The 17,363-nt window shown below is 36.9% G+C and overlaps 1 protein-coding gene across 1 annotated transcript in view; it reads right to left on the bottom strand.

Moving 5' to 3' along the window:
* The window catches only part of LOC126356065 (large neutral amino acids transporter small subunit 1), a 341,790-nt gene that overhangs the window by 35,368 nt on the left and 289,059 nt on the right, over positions 1–17,363 (bottom strand). Inside the window, exons 4-8 of the mRNA XM_050006764.1 lie at positions 16,599–16,692; positions 15,700–15,868; positions 15,188–15,291; positions 10,705–10,801; positions 3,217–3,291 (exon numbers count right to left, since the gene is read on the bottom strand). Coding sequence (XP_049862721.1) covers positions 3,217–3,291; positions 10,705–10,801; positions 15,188–15,291; positions 15,700–15,868; positions 16,599–16,692 — 539 coding nt within the window. The remainder of the gene's footprint in view (positions 1–3,216; positions 3,292–10,704; positions 10,802–15,187; positions 15,292–15,699; positions 15,869–16,598; positions 16,693–17,363) is intronic.

Here is a 17,363-nt window from a genome sequence, read left to right as displayed (position 1 = left end):
CAACTTATGATTCTTTCAGAAATTGACTTAGAATTTGTTCAAAAATGTTCAAAAACCAACAGGGATGCGTTGAAACTCATATGAGAAATCAATAGACCGACGTGCGCTGGGTGCTAGGGGCTTTGTGAAACAAGATTTTTCCTAAAAAAAAAATGAATTTGGCGCACCTACACCCCCCCCCCCCCCCCCCAAAAACTATCGCCAGGGGCAGATAACCCAGTTTGCCCCCACCCCCTAGTTCCGGGTTTGTTGCACATACATGAATCTGGTAGCTTAAGCGCATCAGTAAAATTTTTCTGAATAGCATCTGGCTGCTTGCTGCTACTGCTTATACAGCTAACTGCCACACTTCTGTAGCCACAAGCAGGAGAAGCTACTACTCATACGAGACTCAACTGCACATTCGGATAAGCTCGCTTGAAACTGCTCAAACAAATCTAATGTAAAGTTGTGATGTCACGCCCATCGGAGGTAATTTGTTGTTATGAAACACTGCATAGTCTTCCTAAAGGCTTTGACACATTTTGCTGTTGGCAGACGCTTGTAAGAGCACTGTGTTTTGTTGTTGTATATGGTGAATTTCCTTTGGAACTTAAATTTTAGTTTCGTTTCTTTTTCTCTTGTTCGTTTCTTATTGCTGCAGTATTATTCTGCAGTAGCGAGATACAGTAATATTCTTTGTTAGAGTATTGTTTCTTACCAGTTAAAGTTACAAAAACTTAACTGAAAACTAAAACAATGAAAAATTCCCCGGTTTTTCCCTGTTTTCTCCCGGATGAAAATATTCCCGGGTTTCTCCCGGTTGTCCAGGGTCGTATACACCCTGAATAACTAACCAGATGAAATGGTTAGTCTGCTACTCACCACATAGAGGACACACTAAGGCCCATTAGAATAAGATGTAGCACACACACAGTCTTCTTCCAATCTGTCAATGTGTCTTTCAGTCACTCAAAGCCTCCTCCATGCAGTAAGCAGTAATCAGTTCTGAACATGTTCTGTTATTCAAACTAAGATTTCTAATGCATTTGTTCTCACCATCGGTCTATTCTTCCTTTTAATTTTCTGTGTTAGTTCTTTCTTATTATGAAGGTGCAGTGTGGCTTCAGATGCTCGAGACTGCAGTCAAGCATGTGCGAGTTGTGTATGCGTATGCGTGTGTGTGTGTGTGTGTGTGTGTGTGTGTGTTAAAAATTGATGAAAGTTGTGGCCGAAAGCTTTATGTGAATGTCTTAATTGTGCCTGTCTGCAACTTGACATGTCTTCTTTATGGTAAGTAGCAATCTGTCTTTCCCTACATTGTTGATATTCCTACCTGGAGTTTCCATTGTTTGATAGACTGAATTTCATTGTCAAAAATATTTTGCTCTCATTTTCATATTGAGGAGGAAAACCTCTCCATGTCAAAGGCTCCAACAACATATAAGCAGTTATAGAGAGAAGTGGGATAACAGGGGCCATCTCATTCTCTGAAATTGTTTTGACAATGTCCTGTTACGTGATCCTATCCAGATCTGTATCTAGGGGAATAGCTGTTATACTCAATATACTCTACAACATAATATTTTATAGGCTATACCTCATATAAAAATTAAAGATGTGTAAAGTGCATATTAAGGTTGTTCTCACAGAATGTCAGTAAATCATTATATAGGGTGAACCCAAATTCCACCAAGAAAATTTCAGCAGTTGTTTGGAGATATTATCTGAATATTTTACTATGAGGAACCCATGGCCTCCAGTGGCACATTACCCCATTTGCCTTTGTCTCTGTGAAAATACCTAGATGACTGAAAATCCTGTAATAAGCAGTCACCAAAACATGCAACACAAAAAACAGAGTAATGCAACAGCGTGAGAAATCAAACAAAATGTCATTACTCTGTAATGAGCACCACAGACAACAGGTCCCTCATACCAAAATACTCAGAAATATCCCTGATCAACCTTCAAAATTTTGTCAGTGCAGTTCAGATTCACCCTACATCAGAGACTGAAATCAAGGTCTAATTAGAAGACAACTGTTTAAAGATTCACTTGTAAATGTGCAATACCATTGTCATCACTAATAATTGAAAAAATTAAATTTAAATATTGTGGCAACACAAGAAGAAAGTTGATGGATGTTTACAGGAAAGAAATTACAGTGCACTGTAAAGTACAACACACTCAGTCAGTGTAGAGTATTGTAAAAAGGAAATGCTATGGGTCACTGGTTATTACAAAATGGTTGGTCAAGCGAACCTCATGTTGAATGGATGTAATCTGTGAAATAAAGAAACTTCCACATGGGAAAAATATATTAAAAACAAAGATTCCAAGACTTACCAAGCGGGAAAGCGCCGGCAGACAGGCACATGAACAAAACACACAAACACACACACAGAATTACGAGCTTTCGCAACTGGCAGTTGCTTCGTCAGGAAAGAGGGAAGGAGAGGGAAAAATGAAAGGATGTGGGTTTTAAGAGAGAGGGTAAGGAGTCATTCCAATCCCGGGAGCGGAAAGACTTCCGTTAGGGGAAAAAAAAGGACAGGTGTACACTCGCACATGCACGCACGCACGCACGCACGCACTCACGCACTCACGCACGCACGCATATCCATCCGCACATACACAGACACAAGCAGACATATTTAAAGGCAAAGAGTAAGGGCCCTTACTCTTTGCCTTTAAATATGTCTGCTTGTGTCTGTGTATGTGCGGATGGATATGTGTGTGTGTGTGTGTGTGTGTGTGTGTGTGTGTGTGTGTGTGTGTGTGTGTGTGTGTGTGTGCGCGCGCGCGCGAGTGTACACCTGTCCTTTTTTTTCCCCTAAGGGAAGTCTTTCCGCTCCCGGGATTGGAATGACTCCTTACCCTCTCCCTGAAAACCCACATCCTTTCATTTTTCCCTCTCCTTCCCTCTTTCCTGACGAAGCAACTGCCAGTTGCGAAAGCTCGTAATTCTGTGTGTGTGTTTGTGTGTTTTGTTCATGTGCCTGTCTGCCGGCGCTTTCCCGCTTGGTAAGTCTTGGAATCTTTGTTTTTAATATTATATATAATATATATAAACACAAACAGAAATTTATGTAATGTATTCAATGAGAATGAAATTCATAATGATAATAATGGAGTAAACAGACTTAAGTTTGCTGATAAAATTAACAGAAATGAAAGCAGTATCTAAATATACATTCAAAATATTTTATAATATAAATATTGTAATAAATTTACCCAAGTTGCAAAGCCCACGTAGTTTATCAGAGCTCCAATGTCGGACACAGTCAAGTACAGCATTGACAGTAACGCCTGGAGAAAGAAGGAAAAAAAAGTAAGGGATAACATTATTAAAATAACATAGCTGAAAAACTATTTTACATTTAACAGTACATGTTGAATATATTTATTTATCACAGATAACATTGTCATCATACTCTAATCACACCATCAGCATCCACCAATCAGCAGACCAAATGGTCACTTGCAGTTTATGTTTGTCACAAAATGAATCCATGTTCTGTTTGGTCTGTCAGCATTTCTGCTCCTTCTTGTTCAGGATTCTGTGTGTGTGTGGGTTCGCCACTTGTTTGTAAGATTACATTCCTATAAGCTTCCAATGTTCCATAGTTATACAGATGTGGCGAACTGAATTAGCACCATATAGCTTTCACCCCTGTGATGGTGGGCAGTGTCATGCTATACACTCTGCAAGACATTCTTAGAGAGCCATCCTGATCCTTGACAACTCACCAGTCAACCACAACTTTCAGTGATTTGATGCAGCTTAGTCCAAAACCGCACACACATTGATCGATGATGCCACAGAAGTGCTCGAAATGATTTAAGTGTTGCACAACCAAATTGTTCACTGACTCCTGGTGCTTGTTATCTGGGTCCACTTACTTGTTCTGATGTAGAGAAAAGAAGCTGAGTGAGTATGACTCCAATGTTAAGGGTTGCATACATCAGCAATAAAGGCACCCATTATGCCATTATGGCTTCCTTCCTTCCCACTATAGTCCGATGGAAATGACGTGTGAGAATGGTGGCACTGTTGTCACTTTCTACTCATTAACACAGTCCCTCTTACTGAAGTGTGCAGCAGTGTAATAATAGCATTGACTTAATATGAAGCTGAGTACCCAGTCTTGGTGTTTTAGTGTAGCAGTGACAGGGGAAAAAAAAGATCAACTCTCAAGATTAGATGGTCTCTAATGAAGCTTTATTTTGTGGGACTGGAGGATGTAAGATGAAAATTAAGTGATTTAGCATCTAGCATTGCAAAGGTGGTGAACAGGAGGAAGAGTGATGTCTGGAAAAAGTCGCAAGGCACGAAGCAACATCAGCCATGTTCCTATAACCAAAAAGCAAGTTATACCTTACACCATTCAGTATGGTTCATGGTTCAGATTTCAAAAAGGTAGCATAAGGACTCCTATCTGTAGGAACTGAACTGGATTGGAAGTTGATTTGGAGGTTATACTAACTTGTCTGCTATGGTTAAGATTTGAGCCATTTCCAGTGCTTAGGCTATTAAAAAGGGGCTGATACTATGAGATACTGTTGCAGTTACCAATAAAACTGCCTCTTTTCAAACAGATAGTTGTATGTAAGGTTCATATTAACCCTTTGACTGCTGTGGAAGTGTCAACTCATCATGCCTCGCCATTCCCCTTGCGCACCTGACGTGTACACGCGTGGCCTTGGGTCTTCCCTACAGCGCTAAGGACGTGTTTATGTGACCTGCGCCACTGGCCTCCCCGCTGCTAGGGACGCATTTAGGCGCACTGAGTCACAGCTACCTGAGCACTACGAACATGTATACATGCATGCCTGTCTTTCTGCCCCGCTCTTCTGGTAGCTGTTCAATGGTCTGACTGTGTAGTTCGAGAGTGCATATATCTTTGTTGCTGTGTTCGCTCTTTGCAGAATTTGACTTAGGTTCCTGTATTTTCATCAGTTTTCTTGTTTTCTACAAGAGAAATGTCAAGTCACCGTGGTTGCACAGATAAAGAAATCCTGGATATGCTCACTAAGAGCAACAATGAGTGTGAATTATCTGACGTTTCTAACAGTGATGAGTCTTCAACAGAATCTTGAAGCTGTAGTCCTCAGCCTTTTACATCAGAGGGGAGAGCAAGAATTACAGTCAGCAGTTCCTCTGAATTAGAGGAATCCGAGGAATCAGACAGTGACAGTGAAATGGTTCAGAAGAGAGTGCACTTGAGTGACACATTTGACTGGAAAGAAACCGATTTCCAGCCATTGAACCATCACTTCAATGACAAGTTCAGCACACAAATGTCAATTAGATACTGACCCAAGCATTCTTTCATTTTTTGTGATATTTATGTCTCAAGAACTGTTGCAATTTATTGTAGACAAAACAAATCGTTTTTACGTTTACACCAGAGAAAATACTACAGAATCTGTGAATTCTTGACTGTCAAAGTAGAAAGACACTGGATTTGAGGAAATGTATTGTTTTGTTGCTGTTTGCCTTCTAATGGCACAAGTTAAGAAGTTAAAATTAAGTGATTATTGGTCCAGAGATACACTTTTGAACACACCAGTCTTCAGCAAAATTATATCCCAAGACCATTTTTGTCTACTTCCGAGAATGTTGCACTTTAGTAATAACTCTGCGAGTACTGGAGGTGACAGTCTATTTAAAATTAGGACATTGTTGACAAAGTTCATAAGACATTTCATAATTCATTTTGCCCACATCACAGGCTTTGTATAGATGAAAGTCTCTTGCTGTTCAAAGTTCGATTATCCTTTAAGAAATTTATTCCAACCAAGCAAAGTAGATTCAGAATAGAGACATTTGTACTGTGTGACTGTCAGGGTGGATATATATTAGATTTTATTGTATATACAGGGGCAACAACAGAGATTGCGTTCCACAATTTGGGAAACAGTGGCGACATAGTGGCAACTCTTGTGGGACCATATTTGGAACAGGGTCATATTCTATATGTTGATAACTGGTACACCAGCCCGAACCTGTTTCTTTGGCTTCACAACCATGGAACAGCTGCATGTGGCACTGTTTGTAAGAACAGGTGCAACATGCCAAAACTGCAGAAGAAATTAAAATGAGGAGAAACTGAGTTTAGGTCCACTGACAAGGTCCTTGCTATCAAGTGTGGTTCGATAAGAGAGAGAAGTACATGTTGACCATAAGTCACACAACACAAATGGTTGAAACAGAGAAGACTGACAGAAATACTGGTGAAAAAATAAATAAACTGCAATGTATTATAGATTACAATTCGAGTGGGTGGTCATTGTGACATGCAAAAAATGGCACTCGCAGAGTTTCACCTTTCTCTCGTAAGGGAGATTGTAGAAAAATATGCTACAGAATGGAGAAAAGCTGGCAGGGGAAGGCGCTACAATGACGAGAATTCTCTGCAATTCACAGGGAGACATTTTCCAACTGTTACCGTGAGTAAACATTTGCAGAAAAGTACGCTAATGCACAGATGCGTGGTTTGCACAGAACAGAAAGTGCACCAAGGAACTAGATACCAATGCAAAACTTGCAATGATCCATTATGTGTTGCACCCTGCTTTGAGACTTATCATACAAAGAAGCATTACTAATCATTGGGAACTAAACCTGAAAAAAATTATTGATGCTTCTGAATGAATTACTAAAAAAAGGCAAAAATATAAAAAAAAATATAAATCTATTTTTAACTTAGCCAGTGCCAGTCCAAAGCCAAGATCGACAAGAAGGATGGGAAATAGATGCAACATGTGTAAAATTATTCAAACGAAGCCTGACTTCTTCATATGTAGCTGTTTACTGGCAAATGAACGAACTTGGTGATTGAGATGGCGCAATATCTATACTGTGGTGAATGTAATTAGGCTGAGTACATTGTGCCAGTATAACAAAACCCATGCATTAATCTGCATATGATACATTTAAATTAACAACATGTAACATGGACAGTTATATTCTTTTATCCTTACTGAAGATTACATTTTGTCTACTTGTACAAAACATGTTTTCTATAACTGATTTAAATGCCTTCAATCAACGAGAAACGACATGCCAAAGTTAAAACTCTTTTTCTCAGTGCGATTTTTCTTGATACTTTGCCTCTGTTGTTAGCCAATATTGAAAATTAAACTCCTTTTTTTCTGGGGAGGGTGGGGGGCTTAAAATTTGTTGTTCAAATGAGACTGGCTTTGAAGCATTAATAGAAAATGGTATTTGAAAAAGAAGTATCTAATACACCCTGCTTTCATCTTTTCATAAAAATCAACATCTTTTCAACTAATTTGTAGATTACTGGAAAATAGCAGGGGAATAAAAAATTTTATTCCTTATCATTCTGCAGTCAATCTATTGCACCCCAAATTTCATTTTCATCATGCGTTCACACTACTAGACATGCGAACCCAAAGTTTACATTGTTTTTGGGCCTGATTTTTGTGCTCAACTTTCATTCCGGTTGTATAGCTTGGTGTGTTTTATGGAGCATAGTTTTCTAGCAAAATTGGAACTAAAATATCACATTTTTGACGTTTTTACAAAATCTTCAATTTTTTGCTTAATCGCAGCACAGGTAGACGGATTTCGCCTCAGGCTGTGGCACCTCAGTGCGCCAAGCAGGTGGCGTGCTTTCAGGATTAAACTATCTGCACGAAAATGTCTGTGTTCACTATTAGTGAAACATGGCATATGGATAACCTAGTAGTGTTTACTGCCCCATTTACCAATGAGGAAAAAACAGCTAATGTTTTATCAGAGCTCTGTAGCCATTTTGCTTGCTTACGAATTCCCGAGGACTTAATGAAGTCAGCACATTTTGTAACAGATCAGGATTTTAATATAGTTGCAGTTCTAAAGGACTTTGTTAGGCTTCCTTGCACTTGTCATTGTTTTAGCATTTTTCTTATACATACTTTTAAGTCACAGATTTTATCTACAGAGCCAGAACTAACCAGTTTAAGTGAGACATGCTCTTACAAAGAACTAGTGGCATGTTGTAAGAGCTGTGCATTCGAAGAGGCTCACAACATCACTCAAAGAAGATGTCCAAGTACAGTGAAAGACTTGGGTTAGACATGCTGGTTTCAGTACAGGATACTCTTATCAAGGTCAAGGAGTTGCTCCCACATAAGGAGTTAAGTAGATTTCATAACATAGATGAGTAGATCCTAAATGAGTTTATCAGGTCATTCAAAGATTCTAGTAATGATCCAAAGTGAGACAACTATCCAACTCTGTTTCGCACTCCTCGAGCAGTGTAACTTTCTGGATGATCACTTGAGCCCTAATGAATCAGGGATATGATGGCAGTACCTAAAATCAAGATGCAGAAGTTACATGAATGGTAGGAATGACAATATTAATCATCACAAAATCTTTCTTTCTCTCATATCATGATCTTTTGGTGCTGAGCACTCACTATGTGGATAATGTTTTCATAGAGGTTGGTGAGTCAGTAACTATATGGGACTATTAACATAGAGCATAATTAGTTGTCAATGTTGCTACAAATTGTAACCTTCATTCTGCCCATCTACTTACAGTTCACACAAAAGTACTTCAGGCCTATCTAAACTATCACATCTGTTGAAATTCCAGGAGTATGCAAGAGGTCTGGACCATATGGACAAACACTGAAGTATCATCATTGTACCTCTCAACTGCTGTTGCTGAGGAGAGTGCGGAGGCTGAAACATATTCTTGGATGATGGAAAGAACAAGAAAAAATAGTACCTTCTGTGGCACATATAAGGAGTGTAGTATATATTCCAGTCTTAACTCACTCTAGTGAGATCCTTATGTAATGGATAACACTTTATGGGTCACACTACACTGATCTATGAAGTTTGTGTGATTTAGATTAAATAATGTCACTACTATTCAGATCTTAAAGTAATATTATGATATGTTATTTGAATTTAATGATCCTTTCCAGTGCTCAAAGAGAGAGAGAGAGAGAGAGAGAGAGAGAGAGAGAGAGAGAGAGAGAGAGAGAGAGAGAGAGAGAGAGAGAGAGAGAGAGAGAGAGAAGCCTTTGTGGCACACCACTGTCTTTCAGAGATTCCTTAATCTGCTGATAACCAATGACATAGGTGTGTTCTTAAATGACATCAGGCTGATTTTCTAATCCACACAGCTTGGAATAGGCACATTCAAAGCTGTCTCTTCAGTTTCACATGGTAGAATAATATGTACAATACTAGTAGATAAGAGACTGTTAATGTATTATTTTGGCCTCGGGAAATTGCATGTATGGGATAATAATGAGTTGTGCAAGTTTTGCGAGCACTGCTGTAAAATTAGGCCATCCAAAAATTTCTAAGACTTATTTTATTCCTGACATATAAATGACATCAGTGTAGTAAAGACAGTGGCAGCTTAAAGTAACAACTTTAAACAACAGCTGCACATTTTACCAGTCTACTGTGAGCACGCACTGTTAAGGTGTAGTGTGTCAGTGTTGTCTTGTCACAAATCAGAATTGAGCAACATCTCTAGATCAAAAGTTCAAGTCATTCTCTGGAATGTTTTGAATAAGAGAAAAATGTGTGCAATGTTTGTCCTGCACACCCGAGCAAAAATGAAATATGCGTGCCTGCTATGACTTGATTGAAATGCAAAACATGGACAAATCTTTCCTGGAAAAAATCGTCAAGGGTGGCCTGACTTTATGTTATCAGTATGAACGTACCAAAAAATGACAAAGTGTAGAAATTCAACTGATGGATTGAAACTTTGATGAAATAACTGACATTCAAGCCAATTTGATGTGCAATTTGAACAACATCACATCACATGGTTGAGTGAATATTCTGTGCATTTTACCCATGTGGGAGTGGAGGTGGGGTTATGGGGAGATTATGTAGCACACTTTAGGAATTAAAATCATGCTGTTTCTCTATTTTTTTATTTATCCAGTGTAAAAACTTTTCGGATTCATTCATTCATTCATACATACATACATACATACATACATACATACATACATACATAGGCTGCAAGTTTGGATATGACATCATAGGACCCACTGCTCAGTTAAAATGAGTATACACAACTAATTTTTGAAATATTTATATTCTAAGGGGATTAGATTAATAAATGAGACACTATAAGTAATAGATGAGTTTTGCTGCTTGGCCACCAAAATAACTGTTAGCACAAACAGAGAGGATAGAAAAATACAGACTGATAATAGCAAGAGAAGCATTTCCGAAAGGGGCAATATCTAATAGAAATTTAAATGTTTGAAGTCTTTTCTGAGTGTATTTGTCAGAAGTGTAGAAATATATCAAAATGAAATGTGGATGATAAGCAGTTCAGACAAGAAGAGAATAGAAACTTTTGAAATGTGTTGCTACAGAAGAATGCTTAAGATTAGATTGGTAGATTGAGATTATATTGGTAGACTGAGTACTGAATTGCAATTATAACATAATTTGATATAAAGGAAAAGTCATTTTATAGGAAACAGTCTGAGGCATCAGGGAATTATCAAATTGGTAAGGAAGTGTGTGGGGTAAAAACTGTAGAGGGTCATATACAGTAAGAAGGTTCAAATGGATATAGGTTGCAGTAATTAGGCAGAGGTGAAGAGGCTTGTTGCATAGGATAGAGTAGCATGGAGAGATGCATCAAACTATTCTTGTGATTGAAGACAACAAGTGCAATTATAACAACACTCCACATGACAGTGGAAAAAAATGTCTTACCATACAGAGTACAGCTGGAGCAGGAGTCAGCTTTGATATTTGAATCATTGTTAAAATTTCTGGCATTTGTCCCTCACATGCCCCAGCGTAGAATAATCTGAAACATTAAAAAATAGGATTACTGTTTCTGAAATCTTTATAGCAATTGATAGTAACAGCCTGCAACCAAACTGAGGAAAATGTATTAATGCAAATATAGCATTTTTGTGTAGTCTTGTTTCAGCATACAACCACTTTGAAGAATTTAAGAATCTATTGGGGTATTCATTTATCTGACATTGCCAAAGTATCTACCTGGACAATAAATGTTATTGAATGATGATAGACTATCATATCACTGAATTTGGCATGGAGTAAGATACAATGTGTTATGGCAGGAATGCTGCAATCTTAGGCTCTCGTAATTGCAGACAAATCTTCTGACATATCCAAGATAGCCAAAAGTAGATGCCCAATTTATTCCTCCTGTGTCTACTCAATATTAATCAAGCTATCAGTTTTCATCCCAAAATATTTTGTTAAAGTATTAGTAATTTCTTAACTTTTTCTGCTAATTGCTCACACTTTTGCCAAGTCAGATTATTTGCAATAAATACAAAATTATTTCAATCCTTGTGAGACGAGACCTAAAGTGTACATCGCAAATTGGGAGTGTGTTAGCGCTTCAAATATAAACATAAAGAGTGAAAAATATGTGTAATCTACAGATCTCGCGGTTTGTATAGTATTCCTAAGTGTATTGTGTGTTACATTATCACAAAAATAGAGGAAAGGATGAAGTAGAAACAGTTAAACATAATGAAACAAATCAAGCAGCAAGTGCTCAGCAAAATAACCTTATGAATATAGCCAAGAATTACGAAAATGAACGAGAAGAGAGAGAGGTCAACAGGTGTAATTTTTGCTGTTGCAAGAGTGTTTGTTACGATATCAAGCTAGTTAAATTTGTATAAATTGTGGATGCAGCATAAATATAAATCATTTTATGTACTGGTACCAGTGAAAATCTTAGTACAGTTCTGAACTATATATTTAAAGTGCACAAATGAAATGGAAATGTAGACAGAACAGTGACAGTCTTCCAAGTATGTATCTGTCTGTCTGTCTGTCTGTCTGTCTGTCTGTCTGTCTGTCTGTCTGTCTGTCTGTCTGTCTCTCTCTCTCTCTCTCTCTCTCTCTCTCTCTCTCTCTCTCTCTCTCTCTCTCTCTCTCTCTCTCTCTCTCTCTCTGTGTGTGTGTGTGTGTGTGTGTGTGTGTGTGTGTGTGTGTGTGTGTGTGTGTGTGTGTGTCTCTGTTTTTTGTGAACCATAGCATGGAGAAGTAAACTACTATCGCCATGATGCGCGTTGTGTAAATTGGTCAGCAGAACAAAATAAACAGCTTGAAATTAAACAAATAGACAATAAAATAGTACAAGGAAATACTCGGGATGAAATTTCCTGACAATGAATGAAAGATGAAATTTTGCAAGTGGGTGCTCTAATTGTACATCTTGTTTGAATGCTCTAGAAGAACAATTAAACTATATGTGTGCAACAGATATTGTGTTGATTCATTCAGATGTCCAAAAATGTAGACCAAATTTGCAATGGAATTAGCATACCAGCAAGACAGGGTACAGACAAAACACTAGATCGCGTGTTTGAACAAGTACATTGTAAAAGCAGGGTGAACAATATAATCATGCCACAGTACTTGATGTAAACAGATTCCTAAGAAGACAAGATTTCACGTGCCAGGGATTGCATATAAACAAAAGAGGAACTATGCAGAGAATTAAAGTATGCAGTAACAACAAAAAAGCAGACCATGATCATGGGAAAAAATGTAGCAGTAACCGTCATGCAAGAAGTACAAAAATCCTCTATAGAATAAAAAAACCAGTAAAATGGAAAACTGGACCATCACATTCAAACAATGCAGTAGACCATGCTGAATCAATGAAAATAGAAACAAATGCAGCATTAAGAGCAGTACGGGAATCAACACACTGTAAAAAACAGGAAGATCACAATGTGTCAAGCGCAATAAAGGAACCATCACACACAGCACCACACAAAGATTGTGAAATACATCAAAGCATACAGCCAACAACTTCAGAAGGTGAACAAATAGAATGGAAACCAATGTGGACTTCACAGAGGGTATGAGCAGTTCCCCACTATTTAGCAAAAGATTGTTTATTCCACAGCCAACGAAAGAGAAGGACAAGATAAATAATAATGAATACAGCCTAGCCACATATCATGGTCTAACTACTGATATTCAGCAACCCAGAACTCATAAAGGGAAAAAAAGAACATTAAAATCTTGTACCAAAATATTCAGTACTTGGGCAACAGAAAACTTGAAGTGGAAGTGGTCCTGAATGAAACACAGCCAGATAAATTACACATCAGTGAGCATGGGCTAAATGAAGCAGAGCTTAGCAGCCTAATAATAAGAGACTGATTTGATTAAATATTTCTGTAGATCAAAACAAAGATGGAGGTGTCGCTACATACAATAAGAAAATTGGGAGTCTACAAGGTACTGAATACAGTAAAGATGTAATCCTTCCAGCTTGCATTGAAAAAGATTTTGAAATCACCAGCTTCACGAGAGAAGAGCTCAGAATTATCTGTGTATACAGGTCTCCAAGTGGTAATATTACATTTCTGAAAAACTAGAAAAATTATTACTGAAGATTAAAATGAATGATGATGTAATATGTGGAGACTTTAACATAGATATGGGTGAAGAATCAAAACCAAAACAAAAATTGAAAGAGACATTATTACAGTGTAACATGAAAACAATAACAGATGTACCTACAAGTATGACTGATCATAGTTAAACCATCGTTGATAACATTATCATAAATATTGAAAATAGTAAATGTGAAGCAAAAGTTCTACAGACAGCAATCTCTGAACATCGTGGGTTAATAATTCAGATCCACATAAACAGCAGCTCAAAAACAGAAGAAATGCAAGATAAGAAAGAAGTCGGGATTATCAATGTACAAAACATGAAAATCTTCAAAACACTGAGGAAAGAAGAATGGGCTGAAACAATACAAGCACTAGGTACAAATGAGAAGTATGATGCATTTCTTAACACACTAATGCATCACTTTCATACAGTCTTCCCCAAAGTAGCCTGTCAGAAAAAGCAAGGTCACAGAAATGGATTACAAAATAAATAACTGAACTCAGGACTTAAGTGAAGGAACTCAGACAAGCAGAGAATATGGAGACACACAAACAGTATCAGAAGAAGTACAGGCAATTAATAACAGAAGCAAAAGCCATTTCAGTAAACAGAGCCATAGCAAATTCAAATCAAAAAAGTAAAACAACATGGGATATAATCAACATTAAAAGATACAGCCAAAAAGTGTAAATGAAACTAAACGACAACTTTATAGATGCTGTTCAAAAGTTATAAGGGAAAACAGATCATCAATAGTCGAAGCATGCTAAAACACTTGGCCAGCCATCCCACTCAGTGTTCCTGGAACCAGTGACAAAAACAGAACTCATAAAAATAATCCAGAAATTAGAACCCAAGAAGTATGCAGGAGAAGATGAAGTATCAAATTATTTAATAAAACTTGTGAATGAAGAAATAATCAAACCTCTTTTGGGTGTTTGCAAACTGCTCATTTAGAGGAGTATTCCCAGAAAAATTAAAAGTGAGCAAAGTAGTACCAATATTTAAGAAAGGAGACAAAAAGGGTCCAAATAACTACAGATCAGTGTCTTTAATCTATAGTTTCTCAAAAATACTAGAGATGCTCATATATAGTAGGTTGACCACATTCCTGGAGAAAAACAGTATTTTGATTCGAGCACTACATGGTTTCCAAAATACTAAATGGTTTCCAAAATAAGGAATCTACAGAAACCACTATCTCAAGCCTCACAGAACTATCTCAAGCCTCACAGAATCCGTTATAGATGTGTTAGACAAAAGAAACTGTTTGCTATGTTCTGGGTTTGTATAAAGAGTTTGACACAATCACCCATACTACACTTATTGAAAAACTTTAAAGCTATGGTATTTGCGGGCATGCAAGTGGATAGAATCATACATCAGCAACAGAAAGTAGTATGTGGAAACAGAAACTGGATACAGATCTGAAATCAGAAATATTAAGTACGGAGTGTCTCAAGGATCTGTACTTGGCCCACTTCTATTCAACCTATTTGTAAACAATATTGATGTCACTGAGAAAGATAAAAAAATACTACATGCAGAATACAAGACACTAATGAATGTAGAAAAAAGTCTGGAAACACAGAAAAGAAGTGCATTTATGACAATAAATAACACTGCACAGTGGCTCATACAAAATAACTTCCTTTTAAACCTAAAAAAAGACATAATAAATGATGTGTGGTGTATATAAAAGTGTGTTTGGGGGAACAATAGAAAAGTTTTGGTTAAAATGACATTATTATTACCTTTTTTAAAATATGTATCTAAAAATTTGTAATACCTTGATGAAGTGAGCAGAATTCCATTAACAGCTCCAAAAGTGGATAATGCCACAAAGACTGGTATAGTCCATGCCATAAATCCAAATAAGCGGTTCGCAAAGGTCTGTTAAAAGAGAGCGCGTTTTAGTTTTAAAACACTTGTGACAGAAGAACTGAGCATATACAATGGAAAAAGATGTCTTTTACAACTAAACGCACCATGCTCACTCCAGAGACACAGAATTTTCTTTTTAACACCTATTGTTTACAGTCATCAAACTTTTTTTTTCATACAAAACAGCACTAACTGATCATTCTCCTAAAATAATCTGCAAGGAAGTTCAAAGAAGAGATAGTGCTTGTGTACAATAACAGAAACAACCACAATTCATCAATGATCATTTTATAGAATGATATAGACAAGTCACACAGGAATCATACTATTGAATATATGAAATCAATGCTTAACTATGTCAGGCAGAAAGAATTATGATTATATGCAGAATATAACATTTTGTAAGATTATACTTACCACAGCCACAGCTTCAGAGCCAAGGACTTCTTCTGGAGATAAAGTTGTGTAGAATGCTACGTTGGTCATGACATAGACAACAGTGACAAGCGTGCATGAAATTGCAATGGCCCGGGGCAAATTCCTTATAGGATCCTTCAGTTCTTCAATGATGAAATTCAGATAATTCCTATAAAGCAGAATAATGTTACTGGTTATAACAAATATTAAGACAAACAATAACTGTAAATTAAAATTAGACAGTATGTTGTAATCTGGTGCTTGAGTCTAAACTGTGTAAGAAGATTCCTGCCAGCTTGCAGCACTGTTGCCAGCTTTCAGCTGCAAAGTGCTAATGGTAGCAAGCAAAAACAGTAGCCATCTATGGGGCTGTGAAACACTGAGGTATTGCCATAGAGATGTTTGCAAAATCACATTACATTATTGGTTGAGGTAGGCCTGCAAAGCAGTGACAAGTAGCCCACTGTAACTGTCAGGGATCAACATATGCCAACTCACCTATAGTCAGGTCTATGTTCATAAGCTTCCTACAGATAAAAAAAGGATAATAGTTCTTACTCACAATTAGTTTTTATCTGATTTTTGCTATAAGTTCATATACCATGTAGTACAGATATATGTGTTAATATAATTTCTGGCTGATTAGCTGCACCAAAGAAACAACTTTCATCAAAGCATCATAGCATTCAAACTATAAAGAGCTCCAACAAACTTAAATAACATCTTGAGTTGTCAGTTTATATGACAGACTTCAGTTTTCATAAATTGATTTTCAAAAAGAATATATCATGGGTAATAAGTTTAAATTATGTGTAAATGTGCAAAGAAATGAAGAGATGTGAATAGAAATTTCGTCACTTTACAATTGTTGTACTCAATTTATGTAAGTTACCACTTACCATCCATTATATGCAAACAGCCCCGAATAGAATGACAGGGCCACAGATGTCACTTCTGATTTAGTATTTTCAAATGTGAAGTATTCTGTCTGGCCTAAAACAAATACATAAAAGAAAATTATATTCCCTCCAATACAAATAAGAGTTTTTTTCTTTCTTAAGTAACTACTGTGCATCCAATCTATTTAATGTTGCTAGATCTGACAGAAAATGCATTTTCCTACCAAACCAGAAATGATTTTTGTCATTAAAAAGAAAAGACTTCTTTGCTTACTAGCAGTGCTTACAGTAGTATTAAATCATGAAGGTTGAGAATATGATAAACAACATGATTATAGATGTCTTATGGTGTACATGCACAATTCATGTCTCATTTTTTGAAGTACAGTAAATGTGTTCATAAAGTCTTACTCATGAAAACTGTCATCATGAGAAGATATCTAACAATACAACTGTCTAATGAAGATATAAAAAAATTACTTATTAGACAAGATCTGGCACAGGGCACAGCAAGCTATCATTCATCTTAAGTGATTCTGTAATTTACCAAACAAAAAATGCTCTTGGTTTAGTGTCCATTTAATCCAAATTTTTGTTCATCTATTTTCCTCTTATGTAGAGGTTTATACTGTTTCAATTACTCAAAACAGGTATCTCTACTTACATGCTCTCAGTCTCAGTTTGTTTGACTTAAATTCAGTCCAATATCTTTTACCTGGTCAATTCCATAATTTCATTCATTATACATAGGTTTATTCATAAGTA

This window comes from Schistocerca gregaria, chromosome 3, assembly GCF_023897955.1.
Source record: "Schistocerca gregaria isolate iqSchGreg1 chromosome 3, iqSchGreg1.2, whole genome shotgun sequence".
In the NCBI taxonomy this organism is placed as follows: domain Eukaryota; kingdom Metazoa; phylum Arthropoda; class Insecta; order Orthoptera; family Acrididae; genus Schistocerca; species Schistocerca gregaria.
The sequence above is the reverse complement of the archived record's forward strand: the minus strand, read 5'-3'. Positions and strand labels throughout refer to the sequence as shown.